The sequence below is a fragment of the Acanthochromis polyacanthus genome, chromosome 9 (genome assembly GCF_021347895.1).
Source record: "Acanthochromis polyacanthus isolate Apoly-LR-REF ecotype Palm Island chromosome 9, KAUST_Apoly_ChrSc, whole genome shotgun sequence".
NCBI lineage: Eukaryota > Metazoa > Chordata > Actinopteri > Pomacentridae > Acanthochromis > Acanthochromis polyacanthus.
Window position 1 is genome coordinate 23536234 of NC_067121.1, and position 18477 is coordinate 23554710.

General features: G+C 41.1%; 1 protein-coding gene across 1 annotated transcript in view; it reads left to right on the plus strand.

Moving 5' to 3' along the window:
- Nucleotides 1-18477, plus strand: part of cdh2 (cadherin 2, type 1, N-cadherin (neuronal)) — a 60258-nt gene that overhangs the window by 32046 nt on the left and 9735 nt on the right. Inside the window, 11 exon segments of the mRNA XM_022202674.2 lie at nucleotides 5320-5540; nucleotides 9120-9287; nucleotides 10499-10654; nucleotides 12116-12260; nucleotides 12572-12697; nucleotides 12700-12743; nucleotides 13856-13993; nucleotides 14476-14661; nucleotides 15363-15616; nucleotides 16358-16500; nucleotides 17547-17780. Coding sequence (XP_022058366.2) covers nucleotides 5320-5540; nucleotides 9120-9287; nucleotides 10499-10654; nucleotides 12116-12260; nucleotides 12572-12697; nucleotides 12700-12743; nucleotides 13856-13993; nucleotides 14476-14661; nucleotides 15363-15616; nucleotides 16358-16500; nucleotides 17547-17780 — 1815 coding nt within the window.

The window sequence follows — 18477 nt, forward strand, 5'->3', positions numbered from 1 at the left end:
ACCCTGTTTCGCTACTGGAATAAGAGGCCCTTTCCAAATTTAAGTTGGGGAAGATCAGTTGCATTTGGTCAGCTTTCTTGCTCAGTCAGAAGTCCACGGGTATTTGCCAACCATGCAATTGATATGCAGGCATGGGACAGCCAGTCGAGACGGCTGATGCTCGTTTTCTTGTTGCTAATCTTTGCTTAGATTGAGCCTTTCTCCCCAATAGGACCAGAGAGAAGCTTTGGCATTAGAGGCGACTCTTGGATTAGTGGGGGGTTTGCTTACCTCATAATTGTCCTTAAGTGAAGAAATTAGTTGTCAGATGTGGTTGCTGTGCCATTGGAGAGCAAATGACCAAAATATGCAAATGCAAATGTAAAAATGATGTAATAAAAATACCTCAAAACAAAATTTTAATAGTCTCTCTCTTCTAAGGACCACTTTGTTGGATCAAGGGAGCTTAAAAATCTAGCATATGGCTATAGCTACTCAGATATCTATGCTCAGTGTGTATGCTAATCTGGCTGTGTGTGGTAGGGAAAAGTAGTTAATATACATTTTTTGAGGACCTCTCCATAATTCTCGGATTGAGGCAGCAGTTTTAGGAAGGAACTGCGGCTCCAACAACATACATAAACTACACAAACCAAGTGCTAAGGGAATGGTCACTGCAATCAAGCTAGAAAAATGAGCCAGCTGCTTGTTAAATGTGTTTATGCTCTGATGCAATTCCTCTTTAGTTTTCTTAATTGCTCGAGACACTGAACAGAGTACAAACGCTGCATGTTTTTTTCATGCAAATCCCTTACATATTTTAGGCCTAGCTATAAATGCATGGAATGCTTTGCGCGTTTGAAGTGCAGTGCATTAGTGAAACGCCTTCAAGGGCTTAGTCTGGCAAAAGGCAGTATCATCATTCCCAGATCCAAGCTTGAGCTACAAACAGTTTAGTTTCTCTGAAGAATACCCTATTTTCGGCAAACAGAAATGTACCTTGGTCTCATCTCTGCATCTCAACTTCTTAAAATAAATGGACATTTAGTCTCGACTATCATGATTGACTGTACCGGTTCTGTTTGTTGTATTAAAATAGGTTAAAGAGGATTCATGAACTGCAGGCTGAATTCTTGACACAATTAATTGTAATGTAAACTATGTGTTTCAGTCTACAGATTATGTAAATTTGTTGAAAAAATGGGAAGGCGTCTTTGATTGCATTAGATCAGGGAGCAACAAAGCAGTATTTTCTATTGGAAGGCAAAAAACTGAGCATTTGCATGAAAATAGCTATAATTATGAAGAATAGGAAGTATTAAGTTGCACATTAAGTTGTTGTTTGTTTCCCTACTAGCCTTCAAGCTGTGGGATATGCATTCATCACAAAAACATGAGAAAAAATATGCTTAAAAGGAATAACACACGCATGAACAATTACATGTAGCAAGCAGCGATCTTACTTTGTGCTACATTAGTGCATTGTGCTTTTAGCAGTTTATGCAATAATTGGACAATTACAGAATGTGCTTGATATTTTTGTGGTTGGCCGCAAATTCTGTACGCTGGTAGAGAATGCTGACCTTAATTTAGTGTGTTCTCCCCAGTTTTGAACGAGATTAGAATTTCATATCACAGCAGTTTGAATTGAAGTACCAAAGTGCGAGCTCCAGTGGGGCTTAACAGGATCTTATAAACAGTGGTGTTGGCATGGATGTTTCACATGGCACATTCAGCTGGAGCCTCTGCTTCATATTGCATTGTCTCATTGCCAGTACAGGCCACTGTACTAAACCTGGTCACATTCATTTGTGAAGAATGCATTTTGTCAGGGGTGCTGCACAGTTTGCCAGGGTTGGGTTGGGGGGTTTGCCACCGGGGTATTTGCCTGTGTTTGCATTTATCTGCAGCTACTGATGAAACACCTACGCTGAGTATTTCTCAACTGTCAGTGACTTCACTCCCCAGAAATTAATGGTAGTAATATCAGGATGATCTCACGTGAGAGACTTCTGTCTTGTCAAATTCACAACACATTAGAGGGATTCTTAGTCAGCCCACTTGCAGCCAGTGCATTTGACAGGCAGATATAAAAATGAGACTGTGGAACATTTTCTTTTGCTTCCGTGGAGTCACTGAGTCCACATTCCATGTTCCAAATTAAATGTATCTCTCTGCCTCTCCCCTTGTCTCTCTATTTGTGTCTGTCTGAGTTAGCGTTATCACGTGATGGAGCAGACAATAGAGAGGCACTCTTGCACTATGGAGAGGTTAGTAGGGGTTTTTGTGTTGTCGGGTGAAGGGAGGGGCATCCACGCTGTGAATAGGATCATTGAGTCGGACGTAATTTTGGGCCCCGGTGCAGGGCATTAGTTGGACGGGCCTTTCTGCTGACATGCCTGTTTTCCCCTCTCTTCCCCCCTCCTTTTTAACCCTAACCCCCAGGCGCCCTGTGCTGCATCGGCATTTCTGCCCAATTCAAACCTATACCATCGTACCCATGACGACATGCGTGATAGGGCGTGGCCACCCGGAGCTCTTTTGGCCGTGTACCTTGGGGAGCTAATACATCTAGATATAGATAAGCTGCAGCTGTGCCACACTACACATTTCAGTGCTTTTATAAGCCACCGGAGCCTGTCTGATAAATGAATAGACACACGCAGGACATTCCCATTCATTATCATTGGAAATGGTTGTGCCTGCTGGGAGTTTGTGTAGTGATTGCTGTGGGGCCTGACTGTTGAAGGGCTTCTCAGAGGTGGCCAAATTTCAGACAATGCTAAAAAGCTGGAGCTCAGCTCAAGAAGAGGCTTGGGTTAAAATAACTTGCAGGGGAATGCTGCTGTCAAGTACATTGTTAACCACAAAAAAATGTATCATCAAAAGTGCCAGTAGGACAGAAAATGGAAACACGTGGGATGCATCTTTGGGAAGCAGAGAGGGGATATAAGTATCTATAATCTGACAGAGTGGGATGCATGTGTGATGATTGGCATTGGAGATAAGTTGTGACATAATAGCGGCAAGTTAAAAAATTTGGATTGAGGAATGAAGCCAGTGGACTATTGTCTATTAATTATTGTTTTACACCTAAACCAGTCAGTTTTGCGTCACCATTACATTGTAATTACTTATTAGCAACTTGCTGACTGGAATGTCTCTATCAGTCTCTTGTGGACATAAACACTAAACAGGTTGTTGTAATCATTAGTAGACACTAACCAGGCTCATACTTGCATGTGTCTTCATCTGTAGCTAATTTGAAGAAGTGTTTTCCATAGCCATTATTACATTGAAAATTAGTTAGTTATTTTTCATTGAAATAATTGCTGTTTAATGGCATTATTCCGAATGCACACATTTCATTCAGACTTTACCCAGCCTGAACATTGGGAAGCTTCTTAAATCTGTAGACTTTCTTCTACTTTATTGTGAGTTATTTTGACAGTCCCTTACTCTGTATTCTGCCTCTGTCTGAGTATCTGCTGACTTGGGCTGGGTGGTGATTGCCTGAAGGCTTTGAGTTTACAGGCACCTGGCTTTAAGGCAAAACCTTCAGAGAGAGAAGGTCATCTATCTGATGTCAGCTTTGCCAGGTTCAAAGGGAAAACAAAACTAATTGGTCAAGGGTAATTGAACACTGGGAGCCAAGAAAAGATGGTCAATATGAAGTGTAGTTCAGTGTAGAAGGAAGATGTTGCCATCTTTTGTCTTTATTATTGGAACTGCTGGCTGTCCTGTAATGATAATTCACCTTGTGTGCTGTTAAGCAATATTTAGATAAATGTCAGTTTTTCAGGTAAAAAAAGAAATCAGTTTTCATTGCTGTTATCTTGGTTTGTCCATGTTTAAATTTTTTACCAGGCTGTATGGAATGCAATACATGGTTCTTGCAGAAAATTTGTTCTCCCTGTTTGGGTTTTGATAAAATAGAGCAAAACCGTATTCTTATTCATCCGGATGAATACATTGTGATTACAGTCAGTTTCCCTACTTTCCTCAGGTATGCTTGTATATTTCATTCTCTTTCTCTCTCACTCTCCCTTACATTGTACTCAGATTCAGACACATGCCAGCTTCTATAGGATGCTTGTCTGGTATCGACTTTTTCCACTCTTTTCAATAGTTTTTTTTCTTTAAGGAAGGCATTTACCTTCCTTTTACAACCAAGTGCTGGGTCCAAGAGCCTCTCTGAAAACATTTGCAAGAAAAGTGTAAATTTCCTACTGTCATGATGAGGAAATTTAATAGTAGCACAATGTGGTGGTACTTGTGGTGGTTGCCCAGAGGAACTTGATGCTCTCCAAGTGCAGATGATGCTCAGAAGACGTCAGTTGGTCCCCAAGGTAGCAGCACAAAGGAAGATTAGGCACCCACCTTCAAGGGTTTTTGTTAAGTATTCCACATCTGCTTTAATAATTCAAAGCGGCATCAGCAGAGCCTCCATACAAACGATATATGGTAACATTGTGATCTCTGTGGCTGGAGGGAATTTTTATCTTTCCTTTTATTCCTTTTGTGTGCTATAAACACAAAGGAGGGATGGGGGGGCGCATATCCACACAACAACAGGATCACACAGTGAAGTTCTTAGGTGTTGTTTGTGTGTGTATGTGTGTGTGTGTGTGCGCGTAGGAGGTACGCAAGCTGTGCTGTACTGTCACTCAGTTGTAACATGAACCTATGTTGTACCACTGCCACTGAGGCACCTGTGGGACTCGAGCCCCCATGAGCCACCTGTCTGCAGTGTCTGTATATGTGCTTGAGTTTCAGTGTTCTCTATGTGTACTTACTTATGAAATAAACATCACACTCCCTTATTCTGTCTCTCAAGAAGCTGAGCTCGTAGTCATCCACAGAACGAATCCCTGTATGTGATGAGGGGACAAAGCTAGCATGCTATGGCCTTAGCTGGAAATATAAAAGCACTTTTGCAGCAGAAATGTACATGTTTTTGCCGACTGTATGTATTTTCTCAAACCCAACCACAGCAGTGCAATTAGACTAGTCTAATTTACACGTCAGTTTTTTAATGTATTGTTTAGGGTTTTTGGGCTCTCATTTAATAGCCCTTAAGGGGCACACTTCCCCTTTTTCTTTAGTTTTGTCTCCCTCCATCTTTCTCCTCCACTGCACCTGTTTTGAGCAATACCTTTGGGGCACAGCTTGAAGTGAATAATGTATGAGCGAGAAGGAGAATCAGAAAACCTTTGTGGACCTTCTGTTTGGCTGCCTGTCTTCCTCCTCCTTTTGTCTATATCCCCACTTTTTTCCAGGTTTCTTTTTGTTGTCAGGCTAATTTTTTAACCTAAATCTATCCGTCTGTCTCTCTTGCAGTGAGATTTATCAGCTGTGGCCGAGGTGGTCAGGTGCAGTTTGAATGCAGTAACCCCTCTGACTTTCGGATAGACGCCTACGGAGTAGTTTATGCTGCCAGGACTCTTCAGCACTCTGTGCTCCCTGCGTCACCTCTGCAGATCAAGGCCAGTGACACTACCACTCAGCAGCAATGGGTGACCCAAGTCAGGCTGACACCCTCAACACACTCCAGCCAGCAGGTAAATACACCTCAACCACTCCAATAACATTTCTGTCTTGTTTGTGTCTGAGTGTGAGTGTGAGTGTCTGACTGATGTTAAGTCGAAGAAAGGTGGACTGATCAATTCTGCCCTTGCATCAAATAACTTACACTTATTAGGCGCATTGCACATTCACAGATGACTAGTTCCCTAAATTGTAGCAGGTGTTCCGAGAGACTGGATGGATGCTTGCTAATTAAAACTTAATGTGTCAATTTACTAGGAGCACAAACATATACTCAACACGGTCAGTGGGTAGCAGGAGCAGATGCAGAATAGCTCCCCATAAAGTTGATTTCACTGAGCATGCCTTGTGATTGTGAGGTTATTGCCTTACCATCCAAAAGGGGACACACCTCTCTCAGTGCTTTGGAAGATGTGAAGCATCTGTCTGAGCAGTAGAGAGCTGCACTAACTGTTCCACTGGATGTGTTGTGCAGTCATCTGCAATTAGTTAGAATGACCATGTGCTTTTATGTCAACATTGTGGTTGGCTGAGGATCAGTGGAAGTGCACAAAAAAGCACTGCACATGTCCTGTCTGCCTGCCTTGCAACCAGGAAATGAAAAGAAGCTCTAAAGGCTGCGTTATTGTAGAAGGTTTAACCTCGGTTAAAGACGGTGGATTATGTGATCCTGCTCAATTAGATAATATCTGCTGCTTTAAACTTGCAGGAGTGACACTACACATATACACAAACAGATGAGCCCATGGTATTTTCTGCTCTATTCTAACTCGTTCCGTTGGGGTAAATGTGAGCCTTGACGTGCATATGTGAGTAATCATTGTTGTAAAATCTTAGATCATTAGCCTTCTGGTGACTAACTGAACACCCCCAAACGCAATAATCGTGTTTGTTTTGCAAAGACCAGTGTGCTTTTCTTTTTAATCCTTTTAATGCACTTAAACAAATGGTCACATGTGGCCATTTATAATTGTGCGGCACAACAGATAATCTCTGGAAAGGTGGGCATCACATTTTATGTGGGTGCAGATTAAAAGTTAATACTGGCAGTTATGTGTTGTTACTGTCAGTGCTTGAGGCACAGGAGTCTGCTCAGCCAAAATTAAACTTGTAGCGGGTAATGATTTCATGGCTTTTCAAAACACCCATCGTTAGCCACTGACAGCCATTTACTATAGGGATTCCTGCAGGTATATGTGATTTTAATGATACCATTGCTCACTGTTGTTGGTTGGTCAAAGGTAAGTATATACTATCATGTCAGCATAAAGTTTTGTACAATATGTCTGGAAAAAAAATATGTATCTCACATGTGTAAAAAATATCAACTGTTTTATCAGTAGCTATATTCAGATTTGTGTCTGCTGAGAGCTGTTGGATTTGCCCTGATTGTTCATAATGAAATCAGGGATTGACTTTCCCTTTTCTAGCACGTTTATGAGGTCATGAGCGGTTATCTTCCCCCAGCACAATTATTGTCATGAATCATCACGCATCTCTTAATCACATCAGCGATTAATTTTTTTTATTAGTGCCATGAATGCCCCAGCCTTGGGGAAACATTTTAATCAATGGCAACCAAACAATGTCCTCATTAACGTGAGTGTGTACTTGCCCACTATCTCTACCTCCATTAGAACCTCGGCGCCGCCGCAGTCCATGACAAGAAAACATTCTGTACCTGAAAGGCAGAATTTTTCTAAAAAGGCAAATGTGCACGTATGAAATCCTTCCCATAAACTCGGAAACACTGAGGGCATCACTCAGCCTAGCACTCTTCTGGACTCTGAAGTAGAGTCCTCGTCAGAAGATGGAGAGGGTTCGCAGAGTGTGGATGGGTGCAGACCTCCAGCGTACCAGAGATAGATTTGTATTGGGCTGAACAAACCCACCATGCCATTCGTCATTCCAGACGCAAGTTGCAAATAATTACTGCGCTCACTCGCACCCATTTTAATAGGGTAATAGATATTTCTGAAACATGCTCCTTCACTATCTGTCCGCTTGCCTCTCTGCATTGCCAATGTGTGAAAGCAGTATAATCGGATTTCAAACATGATTAGTGGAAGCTCTGCGACAGCTCCCCAGATGTTAAAGGAGGGGGAGTCTGGGATATGGGTCATGTTATAAGGTGAGAACGTGGTAATTAATTTCTGTGTTTGCATAAGACACTTTAAAGTAGTTTGCAGGACTTGACTACCTCACAACCGATCAACATTCAAATACTTAGAGACACCAGTTGGGACGATACTTCAAGGGACGTTGCAGTTTCATTAAAATCTCAACTATCATTTATTGACATTGACGGATTTTACATATTGTTTTTCTGTTTTCCTTCCAGCCTTGTTTTGTTCAAGGTTATTTTAACTTTCTCTGGCACTACTTCAGTCTCCTCAGTCTCTGGAGCAGCATAGGCAATTTGAGCCATCTGTGTGTTTAGTGTCTGGCTTTCAGGTACCATCCTCCTTTGTTTCAAATCTCGTTCATTACAGCCGAGGGAGGATGGCAGATCCATTATGGAAGCTGGTCTATTTGTGTGGGTGCATTTTATCAGGACATAAGAAGAGGTCTGCCATTTAAAGCAAACCAGGACTGGAGGTGTATGGTTGCCGCAACAGCGATACGCAGGAGTTTCGAGGCATAACGTCAGATGTCGTATTGTGTATATTTTAAGCTACAAAGAAAGCCATAACAGAAGGGATTGCTTGTTTGAACACAGACTATGTATTCAATTACATTTGTAAGATATTGTAAGGTTGTGTAGAAAATGGCCACCTTTTCTTTTCTTATCACAGTAATTTCTTGACTCGTGAACTGAATAACATTGATCATCTTGTAACATGCAACATTCTGCTGGGAAACCTGGCATGTATGTTACTTTGACACACACCACCCACTTAAACATTGATGAATGACTCAAAGAGGCCAAGGCGTTGACCTTGCATGCAAATTCCAGAGATCCTAGTTTGATCAAGCATCAGTGTCTTAGTCCACGACATGCAGGATTCAAAGGAGCAGTTGCCAATGTTCCAGTACCACACATCCCTAGAGATCACGTGTCTGTGGCTCAACAAGTCAGACATGTTTTAGTGCCAAGAGGTAGATCTACACAATATTAGGATAGTGGTTTATATCCCATGGCTATCAATATAAATCCATAAAACACATCAAATGACAACTATTATGACAAGTCATTTGTTTAGCAAGTATTGGACAAAGTTTGTCTTGCCAAGAGTTTGATCAAAGCGAAGCAATCACTAAAACCATTACAGTCCATACTACGTAAAGGGAGCATGAATGTGTGTACCAAATTTTGTGGCATACAATAGCTGTTCAGATGTCAAATCACAAGTGGTGGTGTTAGAGGTAAAGTCAGAGGTTCCTCAGGTGTTACAGCAGGAAGCTAACATGCAGGAGTGTTTGTGCTAAATTTCATGGCGATCTGTGACATAGTTCAGATATTTCAGTCGGCGGCATAGCAACCTACGGAGCAGCACTACCATATATAGAGCTTTCCTGCTAGCATGACTGAAAATGTATGTACTCCTACGTGCCTTCATAGATGTGATCACTAAATCATTTTCTTTTGTCAGGTCCAGGAAGACGCGGTACCTCCAGTCATGTCGAAGGATTTAAAGGAAATAGCATTTCCATCACGAAACACAGACAGCCAACTGAAACGCATGAAGAGAGACTGGGTCATCCCCCCAATCAATGTCCCAGAGAACTCACGAGGCCCATTCCCTCAAGAGCTTGTCCGGGTAATGTACTTCACCCTAGCACATAGCACATGCGTATACACAGACACCAGTTTTCCAGCTTCAGAGAAAATGCTTTTTGCCTGATATGACAACCTTGTAGGTTTTCCCTTGCCCTGAGCTCCTACTCAGATGGTCACAGACATGAAACCTATTCCTTCAACTAAATGCTTCATATTTACAGCACTTTCCTAAAGGTCAGGGCTTTTTCGTCCTCTGTATTATTTATTTTTTGTTTCAGGGGGCAGTCTGTAGTAGTGTACCTTGCCATTATTTAGAAACAGAGAGAAATCTGACATCCTCTCCAGTGTAATTGTTCCTCTGTTGACTGTTGAGATATTGACTCTTTTTTTCCATGGCTGAAGGGCAGAAGCAAGCCTAGTAATTCACAATAATTCTCTGGTCAGGGCGAGGTCCAGGTGGCTGACAAGAGACACTTGGACAGCTAAGAAGTAGATTCTTTTTCAGCATATTAAGACTATTTCCTTGCAGAATCTGGTATATGCTATGTGTATGTTTTATTTTTAATCCAGCCATATTTGAAGGGATGATTTCCGGCTTTAGTCTGTGATATCAGGAAGAAGAAATACTCTGTTTGCTCAGAATGAATCAAGGGTGTAGGCACAGAGCGTCTCAGCTTACACAGCAAACAGGATAGACAGCCCAGCCAAGACAGAACTTCAATACAATGTAGACACTCATTATATGCACACTTTTACTCACACTGCAACCTATTTTTAAACCAATACTGTGATTGGTGCTGAAATGATCAGTCAATATGTAACTCACACTCAGTTATTAGCAAAAGCAATATATATTGTAATATAGATTTGCTTAGTATAGCTTCTCAAATGTTGGATTTATCATTGATCTTTGAAACAGTTAATAGTTAAAATGAAAGATGAATAATAATCAGAAGTTGTAGACATGCTCTGTTAGTAGTAGATATATTCACCAACTAGGCAGGGATAACCACTGATATGCATTATCTCTGTACATGTGTATATGTATGCCAGTGTTATGATTTATAATTATTAAGTATTGAAAATTTCTGTGTAAAATTGGGAATTCTAAACATGCTTTTTAATGTTAAGTCTTTCTTTATGAAAGTAGTTTATGTTAACAAATTATTGAAGTCTATGAAATACCCAGTATCAATCAGACAATGGTTGAAATGGTTCAAATTTATTATTAATAAATCTTTACGCCCACAGATCCGATCTGATCATGACAAAAACCGGTCCCTAAGATACAGTGTGACAGGCCCTGGTGCTGACCAGCCTCCCACTGGAATCTTCATCATTGACCCAATTTCTGGAGAGCTCTCTGTCAACAAACCCCTGGATCGAGAGCACATCCCCAACTTCCATGTAAGTCAGAGGCAATAGTTGCCCTATAATGATTTCTTTGTGATTTGAAAATGTTTCTCCACTCTCCTTTATCAAGAGGAATGTGTTCTCTCTGGCAGTTCTGTACTTTCCTGCCAGTTGGCATGTGCTCAAGGGTCACGTGTAGCCTAAACAGTCTCCTCAGACTCAATAAAGACATGGGGTCTCCTAGGAAATCTGACTGATCCGTCTGAGAATTTAAAGGATTTTGAGTGAAATTGGTGCGTGTTAGATACATTAAGGTAACCTCTAGCTACAGTTTAAGGCTGCTTTATTCATTTGTGGTTTTTCCATTATATTAAAATAGTCATTAAATGATGTGCTTCAACACCAACTGGGGCACATCAAGTGATTTATAGTTCAAACGGAATTACTTGCTTCATCGTATTCATCAAATTGAGTCTATTCAAGATATTGCCGAAGGTCACAAAAGACTTTTACCAAAAAAGACCTTCACAAACATCCTTGCAGGTTAAGCTGCATGTGGAGAATGTAAACCCAAGGGCAGTGCAGGAGCAGCTTCATTTTTATTTTAGTTATGCATGTCCCTAATTTGCGAGTTGACCAATTTCTGTTTACGACCTGTCATTTTTATTTTACTGTAGGCACTTGACACTGTATCATGTAATTTGTTGATTAGTTTACACTCGAACTACTGTCATGGATAAACTGCGATTAATGCTGAGGCCAAAAGAATGAATCTTAATCAAAGTACATAGCAGTTACTTGGGGGATAAATGAATGCATGAAAAAATGATTATGTATGGATGATTAACATGTAAACAAATGATAAACTATCAACAGAATGTGCTTTTATAAAACACTCTAAGGCGACCATATAAGGGCATGTGATGTAAACCATACACATAGCCTGTAGATTTCATTCTACACTGTAGCAACTACATTTATTCAAGAGCATGAATGGTATACATCAGTGAATTGAAATCCTGTGTCAGGCATGAATCTTACAGTCCTATGCATGGAGGGAAAAATGCATTTGAAGTGCAAAATGATGCAGTACATCAGACTTGTTCTTGTAAAACAAAAGTGAACTTGTGCTAAGCCGAAGTTAGCAACAGTATAAATATGAGATGAATTAAACCAGAATGTCTCTGCTTCAAGAGACACCCATAAATATGCAGCTACAGTGCCAGTGTTATTGACTATTCTGTGGCAGAAGCTGACAAAGTGTAGTCATTGTCTATCTTTTGCCATGTACATGCAGAGCTAGAAGTGGGGAAAGTAACACAATCCCTCTCCTTATGTTGGTGGTCTGAATAAAAGGCTTCCTATATATACAAAAGCTTTCTAGAGAAGGATGCTATCCAAAAGTTTAATGGAGTAAGTTGTTTAAGTTGTGTCTCAGTGTATTGTTTGCAGAGGTGAGCGTAGCCCTTTGCTTGAACAGTTCTGCAGTCCAGATGTGTTTGTGTTTTCTTCCAGCTGAGAGCTCATGCAGTAGACCTGAATGGCAACCAAGTAGAAAACCCCATTGATATTGTGATCAATGTGATCGACATGAACGACAACAGGCCCGAGTTCACTCATCAGATCTGGAATGGCACTGTTCCAGAGGGTTCCAAGCCAGGTAATATACTACATGAGGTGTATTGGTTGTTGTTGGAGCCTCCAGCGCCGCATGCTGCCGTAGTTTTAGCAGATCAAACAGCATTGATGGCATTCCTGGGGTGGCCACTTTGTTAACAGCCATCAGTGGTTTTCTGAGGCCATAAAAAATAAAAAAAAATGCCTGAATATATTACAAAGCTGTAAATCTAGTAGTGTTCGGTGTAGCACTGTTCTCTCAACTGCTAATGCCTTTAGATTGCAAGTAAAAAAAAAATGAAATGGAGAGATGATGTGAAAATATTGGCATTCTGCCTTCTTTCTTTCCCACAGGAACATTTGTTATGACAGTAACTTCTGTTGACAAAGATGACCCCAAAACAGCTAATGGGATGCTACGTTACAAGATTTTGTCTCAGAATCCCGAGAGTCCGACCTCCAATATGTTCACCATCAACAATAAACGGGAGGCATCATTACAGTGGCAGCTGGCCTGGACAGAGAGGTATTCAACACTTTACTCCCATTCAGATTTTTTCTTTACCTTCTCCTACTTAGGTTTTTTTCCCTCATGTAATAGACCTAATTACTGTTGCCACTTCAGGTTGTCTCTGTCATTACCAATGTTGATGAATGTGGACTAAATAGATATATTACATCTGCATTTAAGTGAGACTTCCATTAGCAAGGCCATCCATTATATTAATTATTCTTCATCTTGAATTTGCTTCTTGCTCAAGATATATATCAACGTATCACTTTCCATGTTTACATAAATGGGCTGTGTTTTTAAAAAATATGATGACAAAACACAGCTTGAGTATTGCTGCTAATATCCAGACTGTCTGAGAACTAATGAGCCAAAGTGAGTTTTGCTTATTACCAACTAAATGAGAAGTAGAAGTGGACTGTTTCACACTTATTTACTCTTACAAGGAGGCAGCATGCATCACTGAACAGCTAAATGTTTCCTCTCATTCGCGCCCCTCTTCTCTTGCTTTTCTTTCTCTAAAGCAGAAGCTTTACTTGCATCTTCATTCTCTTTATTCCCCATGCTGTAAATGTTGCCACTCTTTCATTTAATTGGAATTGCATGACTGTTTGAGAAAATAAATAAAATAATATATACAGCCGAAGCCAGTTGGTGCAATTCTAGTGAGGGCAATCTGGCTGAGGTGGCTGCTCAATCACTTTCGCCCTGGGGCCACCGTTTTATGTCCGCCAGTTGCCACCATGAAAGTAATTTGCCCGACTCTCATTACCTAGCAACTGGTCCATCACCTGAGTGGTTTTTAATGTGAAAAGAGTCATTTGTTAGCTTCATAATAGTGTTCATTGCAGAGGTGTACTTTTCACACATGCACACACAAACGCACATCACCCTGTAGGGAATAAATCTGATTTATAGAAAAGCCTACCATTAGTCATCACAATTAAGCAGTTCATATTTGTTTCATTGTAGCTGAGCACATTAACACTGATGTACAATGTGCTGCCATTCTATCAGTGACTGTTGAGAAGTTTACCACAATTCAATACCTGTCTTCATGAAGCTTTTAAGTCTTTTTTTTGTTGGTTCAACAAATATCCCCATATCTCTCTTTTCTGCCCCTCTAGAAAGTGCCTCAGTATACGTTGATCATCCAGGCCACTGACATGGAGGGCAACCCCATGTACGGCCTCTCCAACACAGCTACTGCTGTCATCAGAGTCACTGACATTAATGACAACCCGCCAGAGTTTACTGCTGAGACGGTAAGAAACAAGCGCATATCTGAGGCGCCAACACTGTACGGTTAGGGTATGAAATGCACCACAAGGACCAACATTTCACTCCCCACTGTGGATATATGCAGTCAACCGTCAGTTCTGCTCACTTACCTAGTTCTGCTTGCCCTGCATTTCTGAAGCCGTACAGATATACAAGTAGCCAGCCATGCGTAAAGTGTTATATCCCCCTCCAAATGTTGACACATGCAACTACGGGGATGTCTGCCCGAGTGAAAGAGGCACTTACTGTGCTCGCGAATCACTGAAATTTGTAATGCTACTGTTGTGCTATCGGGGGTGCACAGGGAATGAGATGACCATGACGACATGATAAGTTACCTTAGATGTCTATTTACCCGAGATTGGTCCTGCTGTGCTGTTTGAGGCTGGGCTTGGTTTATTTTTTGCTGCCACAGCAGTATCACTAACAACTCGCTGTTCTGTGCATTCATGGTTTATTCATGCAGTTTTACGGCGAGGTGCCTGAGAACCGCGTGAATGTCATTGTGGCCAACCTGACGGTGACTGACAAGGACCAGCCCAACACGCCGGCATGGAACGCTGTCTACAAAATCACCGGGGGCGACCCCACCGGCAGGTTCTCTGTGCCCACTGATCCAACCACTAACGAGGGCCTGGTAACTGTTGTCAAGGTAAGGCCTCCTCTTCAAACTCCACCCTTTATTCCCTTGGAGATGCATAGTGCATGCATGTGTGCGTGTGTGCGTGTGTGCGTGTGTGCGTGTGTGCGTGTGCGTGTGCGTGTGCGTGTGCGTGTGCGTGTGCGTGTGCGTGTGCGTGTGCGTGTGTGTGTGTGTGTGTGTGTGTGTGTAAGCTATACTGAAAGGCTTTGGTGGTGGTCAGCTCTGCATCATAGTGTGGCAGAATATTCTGTGAGTGTATTTTTTATGATGTTGCAGAAACTATTTTAAGTACACTGAGTTTGATAGAAGTGAGGACGTTTTATATGTTGCTCCCAGTAATAAGAAGGACAAACTGGTAATCCAACTCTCCAGTTCAGTTGTTTAAAGCATGGACATGTCAGATTGGAATTTGGTGTATATTTAATTAATTAATACATAAAAACTTAAAACGTTAAAATTTAGGCACAGTTCTTGGACCACCTACCTTGCTGTTGTGCGTCCTTGAACACAACCAGATTCAGTCTCTTTATCTTATCCCACTGTCTACTACAAGTTTACATAGTAACATTTTTCAGGCAAGAAGAAGAAAAAAGGCTTTAATTCTGTGACTTAGTCTCTAATCAGTGCAACGAGGACAAAAAATGTATGATTTAATTTCTACTGCATTTGTATGCGTGATTCACTCTCTTTGTATTCTTACTGCTTTTCAGCCTATTGACTATGAAATCAGTAGGACATATGTGCTGACAGTGGAAGCCAGAAACGAGGTTCCACTGGCCAGAGGCATCCACTCTCCCCGACAGTCCACTGCCACTGTCTCCATCAAAGTGATAGATGTCAACGAGAGTCCCTACTTCGAACCCAACCCCAAACTCATTAAACTGGAAGAGGGGATGATGCAGGAGACAACTCTCACCACCTTGACTGCACAAGACCCCGATCGCTACATGCAGCAAACCATCAGGTAGATTTTCCAGTAAAAAGAAATGTCTGATTTAATCACCCTCAATAGAATCAAGTCCAGCTAACAAATGTGAAAACTATTAGTAATTATTCCAAGCTTAAAATTTACCTGAATTTCTTCGTCTCAACGTCTGCTCCCTCTTTTAAAATGCAGCACATGTAAATAAACTAAATCTAATATCTATATTATAAATAGTACTCTCTACTAAGTAGAGTGAAATGGAGTGATATGGGTTGACTGTTCACTGTAGCCACTCTCTCCATTAGTTCTGTTTAAATAACACTAAGCAGCCAGCATGTCTGCATCTCATTCTTGAACAAGCCTTATTTTTTTCCCCTCTTCATCACAGCTCTTGGCCGTGGAAGTGTTTATCTGCCTGAAAACAGTCCATGAAAAATATGCTGGCTTTGTAATTCCATGGTTTGTCCTACAAATTAGTTTGAGCTACTGATAACAACAAGCCAGTTTGGTCTCCCCTGTGAGGCTGCTCTCAAAAGTTAGAATAATTATGTAAAATGCATTGAATCTGAAATATTTATTCAGTGTACACAAATAAAAACACAAAAAAAAACACATTTGGAACAAAGAAATGCCGTACTGGAAATGAAGACAAAGATCTTTCTTTGCAGAAAAAAAATAACTTTTTAGACTTTCTCACTACTTTTACAGGAGAACTTGCAGAAATTCTGAATCACTGTGTAAATCACTTGTTTTTTTGTTTGTTTTTTTTGGTCATCTCAGATACTCCAAACTTTCCGATCCAGCCAACTGGCTAAGGATTGATCCCAACACTGGCCGAATCACAACAATTGCCATTTTGGACAGAGAGTCACCCTTTGTGAAGAACAGTTTGTACAATGCAACGTTCCTGGCTTCTGATAGCGGTATGTAACCATTCAAGTGGTACTGCAGTGTCCAAAACTACCTTGTTGAGCTTCTGTGATGCACTAGTTACATGGTCTAGGTGTTTTAGCCCGGCTGTTACACAAGCACTCTGTTCCAGACCATTATTGTTAGAGCATTCAGGAGGAGATAATGCTCCCTTTTCAAAAGGAAGCCGAACGGATCCCTAATGTAGCCTACCTCTCGAAGTTCAATCTTCTACCTCGCATCACTTTGACTACCTCTGGTATGTTTTTCACCTGAAATGAGTTCACATAATGCACCGTATCTGTCGCGAAATCTATCTCAGGTACAACCACAAAGCTGTCCGCCATGCCTGAAGGCTGACCTTGTACCAGGCACTTGGCATGTCTGGAACACTGACCACCTTAGCTGAAGGTTAATGTGCTAGCAATCCCAGAACCATCCAGCATGTGGATGTATTCACCTCTTCCCTGCACTGGTGGGATTTACCTCTGTTCAGGTTTACCCTGTTCTACGGAGCATAGCTTAGGCCAATAGGCTTAAAAACTCCACCAATAAAGAGGTTTCTCAGCATTAATGGGTCAGGATTGGATGACTAGCTCCTTTGAGCGTGGCCTGAATGGCAAAAAAGCCTCTTAGCTGAGTGAATACATAGAGGAGCCTGAGAGGAGCGACAGTGGGCTCTGTTTGTCTGCTTTAGTATTCCCATCCCGTGTCCTTCGTCAGGAAGACGTTCTTCAGCCACACACACAAACACACCAAATGTTCTGATATCTAACTCTTTCTGTCTACCTCCTCACTTGAGATTAGATTCTCAGATCAGTATGCAGTTTGTATGGGTCTTCTCCCACTAGAGTAAATAGCTGTTTAGAGTGTCTTATTATAGCTTGAGACCCAGAGAATAAACTTCATACTTTACTTTTCTCTGTCGACTGTATAATGATTACAAAATGAGAGATAACATTTCAATAGTATATATTCCTTTCCATATATAGACTTTAAGAATTTCCTTCTCTCATAAATATGTATGTGCTGAGTGTGTGTCATTTTATGGCCCATACAGGTGTGCCCCCAGCAAGTGGCACAGGCACTCTCCAGATCTTCCTGCTGGATATCAATGACAACGCACCCAAGGTGTTCCCTCAGGAGGCGGAGATTTGCGAAAAGCCAGAGCCAAATGCCATCAACATCACAGCCCTCGATGGAGACCTGAACCCAAATGCTGGGCCATTTGCCTTCGAGTTAGCCCATAAGCCTTCTGATGTCCGGAGAAACTGGACCATAACAAGAATTAGTGGTAAGATACGGGAAATACTTACACAATTTCACATTAATCAACCTAGTTATGTTCATATTTGGCCATTTGTGCTATATTAAAACCCCGTGCTAATGAAATGAAACTAATCTAATCATCATTTTGCTGTTGCCAAGATACGTCAGACACAATTCAGCTTTTTGGCCTTCACCTATGATTGTGTTTGTTCCTGTCGAATGAAGGAACACTAGATGAACCATCTCTCTCTTTTAAAATCGCTGGCATTTAATAATTAACGAGAAAACTGTAAAATATCAAACAATATGGATAGCATTCAGCAGTTTGCTGTCTAGTAATTAAAGTTGAACACTTTGATCCGTGATCCTTCTGAGCAGCACTCATGAAATGTGTGTAAACAGCTCTCCGCTGAGGTGTCAGAGCTGGAACCGACAGCATAATAATATATTAACCTGACCAAACACTCATTAATTGTTTATGCTAATTTAAAACAAAAACATGAGAGCAAAAACTCATTTGTTGTGTGTTAGCTGTTAGATAGTGTGAGTTGAAATGCAGTGAATATATCTTAATAGGATAATGGCATTTGGATTATCGCAGCTGGGAATTCAGCCTAAGCAGCATTATCAAAAGGTATTCAGTAGATTTATAAGCTCCAAATCCAAATCCTGACCATGTTTTGGATTAGATATGCTGATGCAACTTCCAGGTAGGAATTTAT